At 41.7% G+C, this 17,228-nt stretch overlaps 2 protein-coding genes across 3 annotated transcripts in view; one reads left to right on the forward strand and one right to left on the reverse strand.

Moving 5' to 3' along the window:
• The window catches only part of UBTD2 (ubiquitin domain containing 2), a 40,911-nt gene extending 33,087 nt beyond the window's left edge, over positions 1-7,824 (forward strand). For both annotated transcript variants that reach the window (XM_032465094.1, XM_032465095.1), the window contains exon 3: positions 5,302-7,824. In XM_032465094.1, coding sequence (XP_032320985.1) covers positions 5,302-5,699 — 398 coding nt within the window. In that variant the 3' untranslated portion in view covers positions 5,700-7,824. The remainder of the gene's footprint in view (positions 1-5,301) is intronic.
• A 3,372-nt stretch (positions 7,825-11,196) lies between these two features.
• Positions 11,197-17,077, reverse strand: EFCAB9 (EF-hand calcium binding domain 9). The gene is made up of 4 exons (XM_032465103.1): positions 15,176-17,077; positions 13,490-13,638; positions 12,538-12,714; positions 11,197-11,795 (listed from the first exon to the last, which is right to left on the reverse strand). Exons 1-4 carry the CDS (start codon positions 15,309-15,311, stop codon positions 11,604-11,606), a joined length of 654 nt encoding a protein of 217 aa, XP_032320994.1. The 5' UTR covers positions 15,312-17,077; the 3' UTR covers positions 11,197-11,603.
• Between the last annotated feature and the right edge of the window lie 151 nt (positions 17,078-17,228).

Here is a 17,228-nt window from a genome sequence, read left to right on the forward strand (position 1 = left end):
AACATTTTCATATCCTCCAAAGTTTTCTTTAACTTTTACAGATTTGTTCATATAGCTCTGCAAGTCTCTAGTGGTAAAAAATTTGAGACTGAGCTGCAGTCCCTTAAGGAGCATAGAGGGAATACTGGTAGAGAGGCCTTTCTATGCTTAAAAAGATACCTTTCTTTTTAACCTGAAAGATTACTTGAGAAAAGAAAAAGTATTAGACTTTCTGACATTTAGTAAGCTGTTTTTATTATTTGGCATATCATTTAGTTTTGTTTTTATAATTTTCTTGTGAAATATTTTGCAGCCTAATTAAAAACAGCCGTAGAAAACAGTTGACCAAGGAAAACAGAGTATCTGAGCCAGTCATCTAGATAGAAGATAAATAAGAACAACTTCAGAAAATTATGTATGATATCAGAACAGAAGGTAGAGTCTTGGCAGCTTTCTTCCTACCACGGGGACATTTCAGGGCTTCCTGACCTGGAGAGGCAATGGCCTGGCACTCATTTGTCCTGGTGACCATCTGCCTCTGCTGGGACTCAAGGCCTATAATGGGTTTTTGAGAAGGGAAAAAAAGGACAAGTGTACTTCCACAGAGGATGTTTGGTGGGCAACGTAAGCAAGCCTGGCTAGAACGTCTTTAGAACTAGTGGAGAATTGTTAAATGAACTTCACCGTCAGTGGCCAGTGGGCGATGATTAAAAACCTTTTGTAGAGGGGAGGGTGCAGCTCAGTAGTAGAGTGCATGCTTAGCATGCATGAGGCCCTGGGTTCAATCCCCAGTACCTCCTCTAACAATAAATAAGTAAACCTAATTACCTCCTCTGACCAAAAAAAACCAAAAAGAACAAAAAAAACAAAACCTTTTGTTAATTGTAAATGCGCACATAACTAGGAGTGATTTTGGAAAGGTAGAAAAATCCCTGTTAACAGGGTTCTTTGCCTTTTGTGTTTAAACATGGGGTTTCTTTAAGAAAAACTCTCCATCTTCTAGCCATGCCCTGTTTTTTTTGCACATTCCTCTCAAATATCGTAAATGAGTTTACAGTGATGTGTCCATTCTGTCACTACATATGGTGACCTCACAGCACTGAAGCATCTTACCGCCTTCTTTTGCCGCATCTTCCAGATCCTCCTTTGACCTATCATTAGCATCAGTGGTGAGTATGTTGTTAGGCAGCAATTGCAGTGTCATTTCTTGCCCCTTATGATTCATTTTTGGCTTTTAATCCCTTTATGTTTGTCCTCTGCCTTTTCCCAACTGCATTTCTTCCTTCGCATTAACCATATCATTAACCTGGGAGTCTTGTAGAACTATGCCAAGCACTGTAGTCTCTTCCCTATGTTGTGCATTGACTTCTTCAGGAATCAGATTATTTTATTCTGTTACTTACTGTCTCTGACCTTGGACAAGCTACTTCTCTCTGCTCCAGCTTTCCCATTTGTGAAATGGGTATGATAGACTTACCTTAGAGGGCTGTGGTGAGGATTAAATGTTAATGTATGTAAAGTGCTTAGAGCTAGTAAGCACTCTGTGTTTACATTTATGTTTGAACTTGTACATTCGAGATTCTTACTCTGCAAATCGCTTTTACCCTTTCCCCAGTATGCTTCTTCAGTTACCTTCAGATGATTCAGTTGAAGTATCTCCCCGAAACTGAAGCAGTTAAGAAACTAAGCAGAGACCCTTGTAACCCTAAATTCTCCCTCTCTCTCGCTCTCTCTCTTGCTCGCTCGCTCTCTCTCGCGTTTCCTTGTTAGGTGATTCTCCTTTCCTAACCTGTCTCAGATCCTACCAGTTACCACTGATTCTCTCAGATCCATTTCTTTCCATTGCTAGTCAGGCATTTTAGCAGGTCCCCCTGATTCCAGTCAGTCATTCTTCATCAAATTATAAAATAATCTTTAGGCTTTGTCTTGTTCACTAGCATAACTCTAGCACCTGGAACATTGCTTGGCATGCAGCAGGCACTCAGTATTTGTTGGATGAATGACTCGTTTACCTGTATTAGCCTCCTCTGGAAATTTCCCCCAAGTCTAAACTCCTGAACTCTTCTATTAGATTTTCACTGTTGCTGTTTATTTAGTAATTTCATACCATTGAGTATGTCTTCCACCTCAGTACAGCCTCCTGCTACTGCCTGCTTATTTTGTACTAGTTCTTGTTTCCATATCATTCCTATTTCTCGGGATGCCCTTCATTTGTAGTCTGACATGCCCAGAACACACTATTTCTACAGAATTTTTGCTTCTTGGTTCTACCAGCTCTAGTCACATTTCTGTTGTGTGACATCTCAGCTCCTGTTTGATTTTCAGTGTATCAATTTGTACCTAAATCTTTGGTGGGTATGCTGCATCTGTTCAACTTGATTATAAGCTCCTGGCAATCAAGGACAATCTCGGCTCTCGTGTAACCTTCTCTACTTCAGTCCAGTGACATACCCTACACACTGCCAGGTGTTTGGTAAATGTTCGTGCAGCGACTCTTTGGAACTTGAGAATTGTTTTCTAGTGGTCCTTAGAAGTCCTAGAGAGATTGTGTGATAGAGACCACTATTAGCAAAGCAGTTTTGTTTTTAATAAAGAGATATGTATGGGGCCATTAAAGGGTGGAGAATTTGGAGGTGTGTAATTCTAAAGAGTTCGGGCCTACAGAGGAGTCATTCTACTCTGAATAGGTGATTCTGGGATAATACTCAGCTCTGGGCTATATTGATTATTTTTATTGATACTTTATAATCCCAGATATTTAATTTGAGGAGGGCGTAACCCATAAAACTGTAGCCTAAAATGTAATTAAATCATATTTGACCTCATGGCCCGAATTTTTCCCATTTAGTTTTTAGTTTAAAACTAAAGCATATTTATAACTTGATTACAGTATAATTTCACGACAGGCAGAAGTAAGGAAAAGAATAAACCAAAACTCACTTTAAATAAAACACAAGTTAACCTTTCCCTGAAATACTGGAATATGGGAGTTTCTAAGCAATACAGAGTCTGGGTAGCTTATTTCCAGCATCATAGATATGAGGCTGCCTGAGCCAGAATAAGAAGCTATGCCATCTAGGTATACCTCTCCTGTGGAGTTTTTATTCTCAGCCACTTGAGTTCTGAAACTGAACCCCTGGCTTGCTGGGCTGAAGGATAGAAGGGGAAAGACTCAGTTTTCCACTGTGATGAAAAGAGTGAGCGTTCAGATCTGGGAAGAGCCAAAGTGCCTGTAAGATTGTGCGTTTGTTTTGAGGTTGGCATGCACTGCTGTGTTAGCACTGTACCAAAGGCTGCTGTGGCCTATCGTCCTAGTTTCTGGGGAGGCTGAAAATGCAGGCTGTCTATTGGTCAAGACATTTTTCTGCCTACAGTTTGACTGCTTTGGTTCACACTCCTATTTTCTGTCTGTTGTGGTGCATGAAGGTGAAGCAGCATGTTTCAGCCTGGAAACCATTCTAGAGGTCATTTTTATCCTGCCTCATTTTGCTAATTGAGATAAGTATTACAAGTTAAAGAATGTTGCTCAAGGTTGTGCACCTGGTTAGTAATTACCTGGTTAGTAACCAGGCTGGGGGTGTCATCTTGGTCTCCTGATCCCAAAGGCAGTGCTTTAGAATGTTGCCTTGCTAAGAGACTGTTTTCTAGCAGGACAGTTATGTAAATATGCTCTTGTGCCTATCAGGCTTACACTCCTGACCTCCTAGTATCAGTGGGATGTGTATCTGAAGGTGTTAAGAGAGGTGATGAGTCTGTGGTGAACTCTTGGCCTTCTCTTTTCTAGTTCTCCTGATGGCCAGCCCATCTGGAAGACACTGGTAGGTTTCTTTGCCTTATGACTCTATCCAGGCCATGTCAAGTATGTGAACAGTGAAGTCTGCACAACTGACTGACTATTTGTAAATAACGTTGACACCGCAGTGTAATGGTTACTAGTGTGGGGAACTGCTGGTGATCACAACTATGCTTGAAACATATCCATTTCTACAGTATCATAGCAGTGTTCAGATTAATTAGTGAACAACACAGAGGCTGAACATTATCTTTAAACACAGAGGAAAGGGGAGACTCTCATATATTAATGCTTGGTGACTGAGTTCTCACCCCAGCCCATCTTATGTAACTTAGAAGGCAGGGCCCAGTTCAGCCCATGGCGGATTGGTGACGGTTTCAGTCTCATTTGGGATGTATTTTCAGCCTGTTGATAGTGACCACAGAAATCAGTTTATTGACTCATTTATGTTCACTGTTAGCCATTCCTCAGTGTTCTACTCCCCATATTCGTTAGCTTCTGTATGAGTGTTTTGAATAAGGTAGATGTTTTTGAGTTTTATCCAAATTGATAATCAGCTGGCATTAATGTTCCAGATTGAGCAAAGGACACATTATGAATAACGTTACAAGAAAACATACATTAAATATGCTTTGAAGCTCCCCAAAGAAAGGCTTGGTAATTATAAAGAAATTATACATTAATACTATCTTTTAAACCATAAACACTTCTTTCCCCTCCCCTGAGCTAGTGGGTTATAAACTTCATACCCCTTTTGTTCTTCCTTTTTAACTCATAGCTTCTCTATAACAGATTGACTAATTAGGGTTAAGTAAAACACCTCAGGCGTCTCTCTGGTAGTTGTACTAGTGAGATTCACATATAAACCCTAAGCCCGTGGCAGCTGGTAAGCTCGTCATCTGTCTTTTGTGATCTCTTTAGACTGAGGACTCTTGGCCAGGTGCTTTAATGTCGAGAGTCCAGGCACTAAGAAAACTGCTCTGGAACACTGTGTTGTGAAGAATTGGGCTTAGGGGTCTGGGGGGTGGGGTTGCTTTTTTTTTTTTTTTAAAGGTTAGATGATTAATTTCTTAAAAAGATATCCCAGTGCAATTTGAATCTCCTGTAATTTAGTCTAAGCATTGTTACTATTAGTAAATTTGAATTTTATGTGCTTTCTTTTCTTTTCTTTTCTTTCCTTTTCTCTTCTCTTCTCTTCTCTTCTCTTCTCTTCTCTTCTCTTTTCTTTTCTCTTTTCTTTTCTTTTCTTTTCTTTTCTTTTCTTTTCTAAGTGTGAGTTAGGTATGAAATGACTTAGAAGTGGGGGTAAGGAGCCAGTGTCTTGGTTAATGTAAAATTCGATAAACACTCAAGTAGTTGGTCATGGGCCTTGATGATGATCGTTGAAGATCAGCTGACAGATCGGCCTTATTTTGCATTTTTTCCTCTACAGTGAGTGGCAAGCTGGCAAGAGATGTTTGAGCATTTTGCAAGATGTAAACAAAAATACATTCATTTGGATTAAACTCTCATATATTCTCTTTCTGAAGGTGCACTTACAGAGTGCTATGATGAACTGGGAAATAGATACCAGCTTCCAGTCTACTGCTTGGCACCACCAATCAACATGATAGAGGAAAAGAGTGACATAGAGACTCTGGATATTCCTGAGCCACCGCCCAATTCTGGATATGAATCTCAGCTCCGTTTGCGCCTTTCCACTGGCAAAGACCTCAAACTCGTGGTCCGCAGCACAGACACAGTGTACCACATGAAGAGGCGGCTACATGCAGCAGAAGGAGTGGAACCGAGTAGTCAGCGGTGGTTCTTCTCTGGTCGACCGCTCACCGACAAAATGAAGTTGGAAGAGCTGAAGATCCCAAAGGACTACGTTGTACAGGTTATAATGAGCCAGCCTTTGCAAAACCCGACACCAGTGGAGAACTGAGCTGGCCTGCTGACTGCCCCCAGGTCCCTCCTGCTCCTTTTCGTTGTTGTTAGCATTTCCTACTCTAAGGCGTGAAATTTATTTTCACTGCTCTGAATTCCGTATGAATGAATTTAGTTCTGAGGAATTACCAGTGAAAACTTCCATCTGTGATGGAGACCAACAAAAATAATTAATAAAACACAAAGAGCCAGCCTTCGAGACTCATGTAATTACAATTTCTAATTTGAGAGGCAGTTAAGAAATAGATAACCATTTATTTTAAAATACCCAACAACTATGTGATGGCTATATTTAAATGATTCGGACTGTAAATAGAACACCACATCCATGAAGAACAGCACCAAGCACCTTGTGAATACAGAATTCTTAAAAATTAGAATACAATTTCCAGGAATCACCGGTAACAGTTATAAAACTTGAGCTTTTAAAAATGGAAACAAAAAGAGCAGTATTTGAGGTTCCCTTCTTTTCTGGTCTTAATTCTTAGCTCAGTTAATGTTTAGCCATAAAGGAGTAGAGACTGGCAAATTGTGTTTCAGTATTGCTTGCCTCATCCCCATATGTTGAGCTCCTTACTTTACATTCACACTAAATTTTGGTGCCTTCCAGCACGTTGGTGCCAGCACCTTTCTGGAACACTAGGCAATAATTTAGTCAGTGAATTCAGATCTCTGATTTTCAACTGGTACTTAGTTGAAAAGTCTCTTGTCCTCTTGCTGCAGAAGTATTTTGAAATGTCTTTATAATGAAGTTGTTTTCATAACCAGGTTTAGAAGATCACTACTATATAATACCTTCATTGATCTACCCACTCTGTTTGGAATTTCTCAGAGCTAACTGTGCCCCCAGCTGCATGGATCCTAGGCCAGGGGATGCAGGGAATCAAGTACGGCTTGTTAAGAGGATAAGAAATTATCTCTTCTCCCTGAGTTTGCAGGAGAGGGTATAAGGAGAACCCATTCTATCTGTGCCTGGAATAATTGTGCCTATCTTCAATCTTTTGAAAAAAATTTCGACTTACAATTTACTAGTGTGAAAGATTACTGTCATCACTTAAACATCAGCAGTGAGACCAGATGCTGAAACGTTGCTTCTGTACTTCAGTGTTTCCCACAGCTCTATGTGACCTCTGGTTGTGGTGGATGAGAGTTTTCCTCTCTCATCTTTCCTAGCAAAGAGGCATGTTAAGAACCATATGCAGACTAGATTAGAGAACTGACAAATTCAGTGAGATAACCTGATTCTTCTGTACTGTGACTGCTAAAAAGCTACCAAGGATTATATTTAATTTGGAGCTGTTACAAAGTTAATTCCATAAGTGAGAAGAGGGCTCCCACCTGCTGTGTGAACCCCTGAAAATCCATGAGATGGAAAATAGAGGCAAGAAGGCACTTAATGTTCTCAAATGGGAAATAAACCTCCACACCTATTTTGGATGTGAAGCACCATTATTAATTTTAATAGCAAAACAAAACTGCTAATCAGTTTGAATGTAATGTTTAAAATGGTATTCAATTTCCTATAGCCTAATTAGACATAATATCTATAATTGTAACATATGTTTCTGAGAGCTTTAACTACTTCTCTTTTTTTATGCAATCATTTTAAAGATTGTGGCTACATCTAATTTAGGTTTGCTGATAATTGGATCTAAATTCAACAGGAGACAGCAGCATTAATTCCAAAGGAGTATTTTTGTATGTGGAAGTGGAGGTACACAAGGGTATTTCAATATATAATGCCCTGTCATCAGAAAGTTTCTTTGTTATTTTGTGTGCCACATTGAATAGCAACATCTCTCAAAGTTTGTCGACTGGAAAGAAAGAAGTGTTCAAATCTATTTTTCTTAAGTAAATTTTGTGATACAATAATCTATGGTTGGTAAAAGTTTTTTTGTTTGTTGAGGATTTGAGCTCTCTTAAGAGCTCAGTTTATTTTAAAGGAACATACACATTGAATAACAACTTTCTGGGCATGTTTAACTAACCTAGGTAAGAAAACCATGGTGCTGTTTAATTGTAAATAGATTGGTATAAGATTGGACCAATACTTGATGTGTACAATTTTAGTATGTAGGGTTTTTGTGCTTTTTTTAAAAAAAAAAAGTTCAATTTTTCCTTTGTCTTTGCCTTTATTCTGGGTTTTTAGTTTTTATTACTCTCCACAATAAGAGTAATCTGCTTCATTCTGATAAAACCTTTAAAAAGGTTGTCCCTCTTTTCAAAACCTCGGCTCAGTAAATAGCTAGTTCATTATCACCAAACTTAGGCTCTGTTGTGTTAAACTATACATGGTCAGTGTTAGATATGCTTTATTTGCTGCATTGAAATCTTGGTCGATATTGGGTTGTTGGTTTTTTCATTTTTAAGAATCATGTTGTAAACCAAAGCTCATAATTCAGTTTTTCAGAAGCACTGAGCTCATTTCTTGATCCATTTTGGATCAAAATAGGTGATACATGGGGAAAAAAAATCCAGGCTACCAAAGTGAAAAGCCTCTCTTCCACTCCTGTTCTTCATCTCCTGCTTGTTCTCCCCAGACGTGACAGCTGTTGCCAGTTTCCTGGGTCTCTTTAAAATACTCTGAGCACGGTGGTTCTCAGACTTGAGCATGCAACAGAAGTAACCTGGAAGGCTTATTAAAGCGCAGGTTGCTGGGCTCTTCCCCCAGCGGTTCCAAATTAGTAGGTGTGAGTTGGACCCAGTCGTTCGCATTTCTAAAAGTTCCCAGGTGCTGCTGCTGCTGCTAGTCTGGGGATCCCAGCGTGAGAACCCCTGCTCTAGTGTATATGCCTATATCCACCCACCTTACCCTGTTTCTTTCCATAAATGTGCTATTCTATACATTTGATTTTTCTCTAACATGACGAATCTTAGAGATTGTTCCACGTAGGTCGAGCTAGATCCGCTTCGTTCCTCTGACGGCTGCAGTGGTATTCCATTGTTTGCAGTGCCATGGTATTTCAGACTCTTAATTCTGGTCAGCCTGGCTGTTTCCAGTCTCGCTGCTGCAAACCATGCTGCTGTGAAAAGTCCTTTTCCATAGCTACATCTTTGCATCTGTGTATACCTGCAGAACACGCTCCTGAAGAGGGAGCATTGCTACGTGAAACAGTATTCATGTTTAGAGAGCAGAGGTGCTGAATGGCCCTCCACATAGGTTGTACAGTTTAATACTAACGCAGTGTGACTGCTCTTACTTTCCTATACCCTTGACCGACTTTTTGATCCTTGACAATCTAGGTAAAAACCTGTGTCCTGTGTTTTTACTTCTGAGGGTTTTTTTCTTTGTGTAAAATTTAGCATTTTACTGTATATTTTAAGGCCATTTGTTCTTTTTTCCTGTGAATTGTCTGTTTGCCCATATTCCTAGTGCATTTTGGTCTTTAGTCTCTATTTTTTTATAGTAAGGAGATTAGTCATTTTCTGTCATGTATTATGATGTTTTTTGTGTAACTTACCATGTGCAAATGTTAGGTTTTTGCATGGTCACATCTATCAGTCTTGTATTTTATGGCATCTTTTTTTTTCCCTCCTAACTTCAAAAATTCTTACCCACTGAGATTATAAAAAAATTTGTCTGTTTTTAGTATTTCTTTTATGATTTCATTATCTGGAGTTTATTTGGGTGCAAGGAATAGAGTAATAGCCCAGACTTATTTTCTTTCCAGATAGCTAGTTAGCTATCCCACTTTACCAGATCAACTTATTGAATAATTCTCATATGTTTTTTTCTTATCAATGTGAAAAAAACTACTATTTTACGATAATTTTTTATACTTTTTTAATGGCCTTTTGTTGCTAATTGGATGGATTAACAAATATATCCATATCTACCTCCAATTCTCCAATGCCACGCTTTAGTATTTACTTATGGAAAAGAGAAAAGAGGAGAAATGTGGCTGTATCCCTTGCTATAGCCAATCTCCTGTGAATTTTGTCCTCTTGCTCTGTAGGGACAGCTGACAGACGTAACTGCCCATGTCAGCAGGTGTCGGCAAAGTTGGTTTGGCCTTTTTTAATCTTTGTGTTTAACATAAGGCTTGTGAGAGCTAAGAACTAGTGCAAGAGACGTTCTTTCACTTTGCTTAGGTAGCCCTCTCTCAGATTCTTTCCTCTTTACAGCTGATGTAGACTGTGGAGGAACCAGTCCCATGGCCCTGGGCTGAAACTGGACTCATCTCTTCAGCCAAGCCTGCTGTTCACCTGCCCCCTGCAAGTGCTCCTCCTCGACCTACTGCCTAGGCTTCTGAAGAAACACGTGCTTTCTTGACCAAGTAATTCTAACATAGCTGTGACATAGAAACAATGCAGAGTGTTACTGCCATTCGAAAACATAGCTAAACGTGCTTGGTCTAAACTCTACCCTTAAAAGCACAGTGGATTAATTCACTGTGGAGACAGTGAAACTTAACTGAAGCATCTGGACGCACACCTACAAATACACATTTAAAAAAAATTTAAGTCACATAATGTAATTGAGAAAGAAGGCCTAAAGTGGACACTGACAGACTGGCTTCTTTGTCGTACCCCTAGTCCCCAAAGCACCACTTTAACTGGTGCAGCTGAATTTTAGTTTTCACACTGAGTTTCGCCTCTCAGAGCTAAATGCTCAGTCTCCTGATTACATTCTAGAAGCACCCAGTTTATGAAAAAGCTCTCAAAAGGATTTTTTTTTTAATCTAATAGATCACGGTGCTTTTTATAATCACCTTGATGATTTCCAGGGAGGAGGGGGTAACTACCAGCTCATTCCTGAAACAAGTTTGACTCATGAACAGACAGTCTTAGCTGAGCAATATTCTTGTCTGGTGCACGGACAAAGTGATTTTCGGTGATTATTCAGTGCTCTGGAACTCGCTGAATGCCTTACGGTCAGTTACATTGCATAATGTATCCTTAACAGATTCTTGGTTTGTAGTAAAGGAGCTGTGTTTCTTTACTTGCCAAACTTGTTCCTCAGAAATCTATGCTAGAAGGAGATGTGGTGATTAGCATTATGCAGAAGGGAGTTCTGAGCCATGAAATGCTAAACAAGCTGCTAACACTGGAGTGTTACTCAGATCGCTTGCTCTAAGCACAAGCATCTAATTGATTGATCTTGGATGTGAATTCTGGTCCTACCACTAGTAAGTCGTGTGCTCGGATAAGTTTCTTGATCTTGTCACTTCAATTTCCTCCCTGTAAGTTGAGGATAACACCTAATTCACAGGGTTAGGACGACAAAGTCATTTATCTCAAGCACCTGCCTTACCCATAGCAAGCACTTGCTAAATGGTGGTTATCCTTAATGTCACAGTGCAACCAGGTAGAGAGGATTCACAAGCCCCGAGCTAAAAACACTTAAAAATTATTCAAGGGGTTAATTACACAAAAAATTAAAATTATACAAGGGCATGTAATAATTATTTTACCCTAGTAGATTCAGTCCAGTTGCTTAAGCCCCTAACTGGTCGAAGAATAACTCAAGTCTAGGAAGAACACAGTCCCCATATCCTTAAAAGGCAGTTTCCCTTATGGTTAGAAGCATTTCACCACTTGCCATTTGAAGTTTGTTTTTGCCTCAGGATTGGGAGGATAGAAAAGATTCCGAAAGCATGGGCCAATAGTGACAAATACTGGGAAAGCGTCACCTTCCAACTGCTTAGCCCCGGCGAGAGTTGGTAATTATGCGGATGCACAGGGAGGGACTTAGTGGGCAGGGTTGATCTGCAAAGCAGCAGCAGAACTGGGGCGTGTCAACAAAGAGAAGGTGGTTACTTCACATTATTGTGGGTCATACGTGAGGTCCAAAGGTTATGAAAGTTAAGAACCTGCTGACTGAGGGGCATTCATCTATACCTTGCATGTGTAAAAACGCAAAGACATCCACTTTGACGTTCTAAATTTATTTTTAGATATGTTAAAAGTTGTAATTACTTAAACTTTCAGATCCATTTATTCCATGACTCACTCTTGGGCTCGCATTAACTTGACGTGACGCTTTCTTTTTGATGAGAGCTTTCTCTTTCTTCTCTCTCTTTGCTTTCTGCCTCTCCTGGTATTTGTCCATGGAGAAGATAGTAAACAGCTTAAATTCCTTGTAATTAATACGCTTATGTTGGAGGGAAAAAAGAAAAATTATTTCAGGGAGAATTTGATACTTTATTTCAGATGACGGCAGGACTGTAATCATGTCACATTTAAAAACCTGGAAACTTTATTAGAGAGGCCCAGTATTTAGGACATAATTATAGTCTGTAGTTTAGGAGCCAGGAACAGAGAGTCTATTGTTGACTCTGAAGGCACCGAGGGTCACTTTCTTAGTTCTGTGTCAAGTCCAGACGCGTCAGGCTGCCATCTGAGCTTCTCCACAGTGAGAGCCAGCTTTTTAAACCTTAGCTGTCACTTGCTTCCCCAACACAGACTTCCTCTTTAAATAGGCAGGATTCCCTTTCTTTACCATAGTTGTTTTTTCCTGGGGTTTTTACTTACGTGTTCCCACCCAAGAATTTCTTCCTTTCTACTTATTCAAATCTATAAACCCATCCCCCAAGACCACAACTCCTGCCATGTTAATGTTTCCTTCTTTAAACTTGTAAACAAAATGTCCTTAAAATTTTTCTGCAAATTTCTATAATTTTCTATCCACGTTATATGACGTAGCAGTTAGTTATTCAAACCTCTCTCCCCCTCAGGCCTATAAATCTCCAGTTTTCCCAATCCCAGCACCATGACGTGCTCCAGCAGGTCTTTCCCACCCTCCTCCTCACCCGTCTCTCCTGTAGGTAGCAGGACATTGTCCTCCACCTTTGGACAGAGGAGCTGCCACACCACACGTTGGGATCGGCACTTACGCGGTCACCTGAGATGTCGAAGTTACGGCAGAGTTCTCTAAGTTGCTGTTTTCTAATATTGAAGAGAAAGTTGTACGTGTGGAAGTTGGCTGGGCCAATTTTCAGCTCCCCCTTCACGTCAAGCAGCTCAAAAACAGGCCGGGAATGGCGGAAAATAAATTGCTCTCCCAAGTGGTTCTATTTTGAGAGAAATATGTAAGAAAAGGAACGGTGCTGTTGGCGCTACTTTCTAAACTTGCTGCATCAAGACAGTCGCTAGTCCATTCCCTAGAGAGCTTAAAGACAAAGGGCAGAGTCACAGCAGCTCAGGGTTGAGGGGGTTCTGTGGTCAGTGTACCAAGTCCTGTGCCAGCGCCTGCATTCAGGGGGCACTGACGCCCCCTGCAGTGACTAGGTCTGCGGGACAGAGCTCTGGTTGCTAGAATGCATTTCCTTCATGTTCCCTGAAAATCTACTTACGGAAATTGCGGCACTGGTAATAAAATGATGAAGACACACGGTGCCTTTCCTCGAGGAGTGGGGAATAGGTAAATACACACTAGGAGTGTGTGCAAGGTAAGGTGGGAACCCGAAGAAGGGCGTTTCTCGTCTCCACCATTCATCTCTTTCAGAAAATTCTCTGAAAAGGGATCATTGAGGGAGAGAGGCTTTGGGATTACCAGTGATTATTTAAAACCCACCAGCTAAAACGGGCAAGGAAGGGCATGCCAAGAAGGGACCCAACAGGGTGAGACCGGCTCTTTAGGAAGGCAGTGTGGGGAGGGAGGCTGGGTAGCCTTAGGGGATTTCTAGGTTATAGGTGGACCATTTAAGAACCAAAAGTAGTTCTCCCCTCATTTCTTTCCTTCCTGTTCCAAGTGAAAAGAAAAAGTCTGATGCACTTTTTACCTGTAGCAAAATGGTGGCAGCAGCCAGGCTCTGCCCCTGCCCCAGAGCCTGACTCGTCACTCACCTCCTGTGCTAGCAGTATGCAAACCAGCATGTAGAACTGGTCAAAACCAATCTCGCCCTCGGCGTTCCAGTCCAGCATGTTGAACACAGTTGTGATCTGCTTCCGTTTCAAGTCAGTTACATGATTAAGGAAGTGGTAGAACAGTATATCTGTTGGGGTCGGGGGCCAGGGAGGGGGAGACAAGATGGATTTTTCTGAAACAGTTCCAAAATGCTAAACACCTAGGAGTCACATAGATAGTAGTCATGTTGAAAGCTTGTTGACCCAGCAATGGTAATAAATAGTTTGTTTCGGCTTTGCCACGATACCTTCCACAATTCCTCAAACCCTAATTGCCCTTGGGCTGTGTGGAAAAGCACTATGCCTGGACTTGCGGAGATGGAGATAGTGGATAGGGCTGGGCTTGGTTTCTGAGCCCAGCAGTACGCTCGACGGAGCACACAGATGCGTATACGTAACCAATGAAAGTCTCAAAGTGCTCCTCGTACGTGGGAGGAAGAGCTTGATTCTCAGTGGGGACCCAGGACACTTTATTGCAAAAGCTGGCTTTTCACCTGGGCCTTTCACTTGAGATAATTAAAAAGAGAAATTCAAAACTCATCCCTCTTCTATAAAACTTAAGGCTGTGCCTTCACTCTTTCAGGTCATCATCCAGTCCCTTGGTGACCAGAAGACAGGAACATGACTTTACCTCTCAGGTGTTGCATCACCAGGGAGTGGTTTGGTTGCCAGGGAGAGCAAACTCAGCTCAGCAAACTCCAGTGAGACTCAGAGTGTGGGTTTTGGAGTCAGAAACCCTTGGGTTTCAGTCCCAGCTCTTCTGTTTACATCTGGGTGCCTTACCGTTGCCTTATCTAGGACTGGATTATCTGTTGTGGGGACTTGGTGACATACTGTGTATAAATCTACATGTAAAGAGAAAAACTGAGACATGAAAGTATGAAAAAATGAAGGTGTCTATTATTTTATAAAGCTTGAACTCTTTAAAAAATCTTTATGGAAGAAACTATTGGTAAATGACTTTTCTCTCTCTCAGGTCACAATGAATGGATAGGACACCTTACTTAAACCCAGTCCTTAAAAAAAAAAAAAAAAACTAAAGTATTTTAACTGATCTATTAGTTTGTGCACTCAAAGGCAGGGTCAAGATCGTCAACACGTTTTGGTCACTCCCGAGTACCAAGAAGTAGAAGGGATCTTGCAGATTATCTGTTCAACCTCCCATTCGATAGGTGAAAAGTCTTGCTGAGGGAGAGTCTTGGGGGTTAATGCCTGAGTGGGACTCAGCCCCCAGGAATAACTGTAATAGTAATGAACACTTATTAAACCCTTATGGTGGCCAGGCACTGAGCTAAGTATTTCCATACATTATCTCACTTAGTTATTCTTTTTCCAACTGTGAGAGGGACTCCATTATTAGAAGCCTCACAGATGAAGCAAATGAGACTTAAAAAAGATGACATTCTCCATATCATGAGGGAGTCATGGGTGGAGCCAGAATCTAACCCCAGAGCAACTTCATCCTCCTCACCGAACTGCTATCCAGTCTCAGGTGGCGATTTTTCTCTGTGCTTCATTTAGAAGTTAAAACAGATAACTGTTAATGAAGCAGTTTCTGTAAGTTTTCCTGCACATTAGTTAAAAACCGGGTAATGACCCAAAGGAAACATCTCTGAAAGTACCGACCATTCAAGGTGTTCTTGCGGTGCACGTCAAGAAGGTGGAAATAATCCACCAAGGCCTTCACATTTCTCACGGATAATAAGCAGTATAGTTTGTCCAGATAGAGGTACCACAGAAACGATCCTTTCTTCAGTTTCATCGTGGTGCCCTTTAAGCAGAAGGCTCTGGCACCCTGGAGTAAAATAGAGAATTCTGCCTCGGAAGTAGAATGTTGGGTAGAGAGAAGCTCTGGTAATAAAGGATTTCCTAGGTCAAAACATCATAGGAAAGAGTCAATAAATTAAAATTGCTTCCTCCAGTTCTCCAGCTTTGCTGTGGATGTTTATTGTCCTCAATCTCTTGTTACCTTGATTATCCCTCTGTCACTAAATATAACCAGCTGTAAACTGAAATCACAGGCTGTTTAGAAATGGAGAGAGTGTACACATGAAAGCCTGTATTAGGCAGCCAAAGTAGTTCTCAGAGGAGTATTTATAGCCCAAATGCATTTATGAGAAAACAAAATAATCTAAATACACAAAAAAGTACTAAAAGAACCTAGAATAAGTACAATCAAATAAAAGCAAAGAGAGAAGGAACTTTTTAAAGACCAAAGTACAAATCAATGAACCAAAAAACAAAGCAGGAAACTTGGTTAGTATAACCAGCACCTTCTCTTTTCTTTGATGTTCTTTATAATAGAGGATTTCAAACACATCCAAATGTAGATGAATAATTAGTAATAAACCTACGTGTAATAATTACCCAGCTTCAACTATTATCAGTCAACTCAGGGCCAATCTTGTTTCATTTATATCCCCGCTCCCACCGAACCACCATCACTTCTTTTAGTGATAAAGACTCTCTGCAGTCTAACCACTCATTAAGCTGTGGGGATGTTTCAAAGTGTTTGGCAAACTACTCAGGGAGCCCTTTGTGCAGACCACCACCAGCACCCCAGGCTTCTGCAGTGGCTTTCCAAATTTAGAACTATACTTGGTGTTTGCCTGCTGCTCAGGAAGGGATGAAAACTCCTCAACATGGACATTCTCTGTAGGGATAGGGACGGTTGGAGTGTGACATTCTTTGAGACTCGAGTTACTGTAACAAGCGTTGTAGACTGCCCACCCCTCAGCACTCTCCTTTTGGAAACCCACTAAGTAGACTCAGATAAAATGTAACTGCCCTGGAGACAGTTAACAGTGGCAGGTAAAAACAGCCCGGATGAGAATGATGGTGATCAAAGAAGACTTCAGTTTGTTTGTTTTTGCGGGGGAGTTAGGCAGGAAGACTTCAGTTCTATGTATACTGAGCTTATTTAAAAAAAATTTTTTTTTGGGAAATTAAGCATAAGAAAGTTTTTGGTTAATAGGGAAATGTATCTGAAGAGCCTTCATGAAGCATGTGATAAATAAGTCCCCGAGGAGTTCTTCTCCCAACCCTGTAACCCTGGCCGGTTTGTGGATCTCGGTGGGGCAGAGTCCCTGGGAAGCAGGAAGCAAGCCGGGGAGCCTGGGCCTCCAGGGACTGGCCACGGTCGCAACGGCGTAGCGCTTCCCGCGCTAGGAGGCAGCACCGCGCCGAGGAATCTGCACTGGATCCGCCAGCAGGATCTGTAGCCCGGGGCTGGTGCCCTCGCCTGCCGGGCGCCCCCACCTGAAAAGTGGGCGCGAGCAAAGCAGCCTCGCTGAGTAGTTGGGGGGCAGACTCAATGATTAATGCGGGTTCGCCTTCTAGGTCTTTGGACAACAATCAGTGGGCGCTCGAGAAAAATCAATTCGCTTCTCCTCTCGAGCCCACAAAACTTTTGGGAGCCACGAGACGCGGTGGGCCTCCCAGTCCCGGGATGGTCCCGCCGAAAGGTCCCCTAAAGCTCTCCAAAGCCTAGTCCTTAGCTCGCGGGCGCGCTACGGCGCGCGGGGGACTACAGTTTCCAGAGTGCCCTGCGGCGACGGGCGGAGCCCGGAGCGCCCGCAGCCAATTAGGGGGTCTCCGGGCGCTGCCGGAGAGGGGCAGGTGGAGCCGGCCGGGTGGGCGGGCGCGGGGCCGGGTCCCGGGAACGCGTCCGGGAGCTTGA

The sequence above is a fragment of the Camelus ferus genome, chromosome 22 (genome assembly GCF_009834535.1).
Source record: "Camelus ferus isolate YT-003-E chromosome 22, BCGSAC_Cfer_1.0, whole genome shotgun sequence".
Lineage (NCBI taxonomy): Eukaryota > Metazoa > Chordata > Mammalia > Artiodactyla > Camelidae > Camelus > Camelus ferus.

Bases quoted from the DNA above. Each gene is read 5' to 3' on its own strand.
- EFCAB9 (XM_032465103.1), bottom strand. From the start codon at position 15,311: ATGAAACTGAAGAAAGGATCGTTTCTGTGGTACCTCTATCTGGACAAA. The intron at 12,715-13,489 runs GTGAGTGACGAG...CTCTCAAAATAG, and splicing joins GCATACTGCTAGCACAGGAG to AACCACTTGGGAGAGCAATT. The intron at 11,796-12,537 runs GTAAGTGCCGAT...CTCCAACATAAG, and splicing joins TCGACATCTCAGGTGACCGC to CGTATTAATTACAAGGAATT.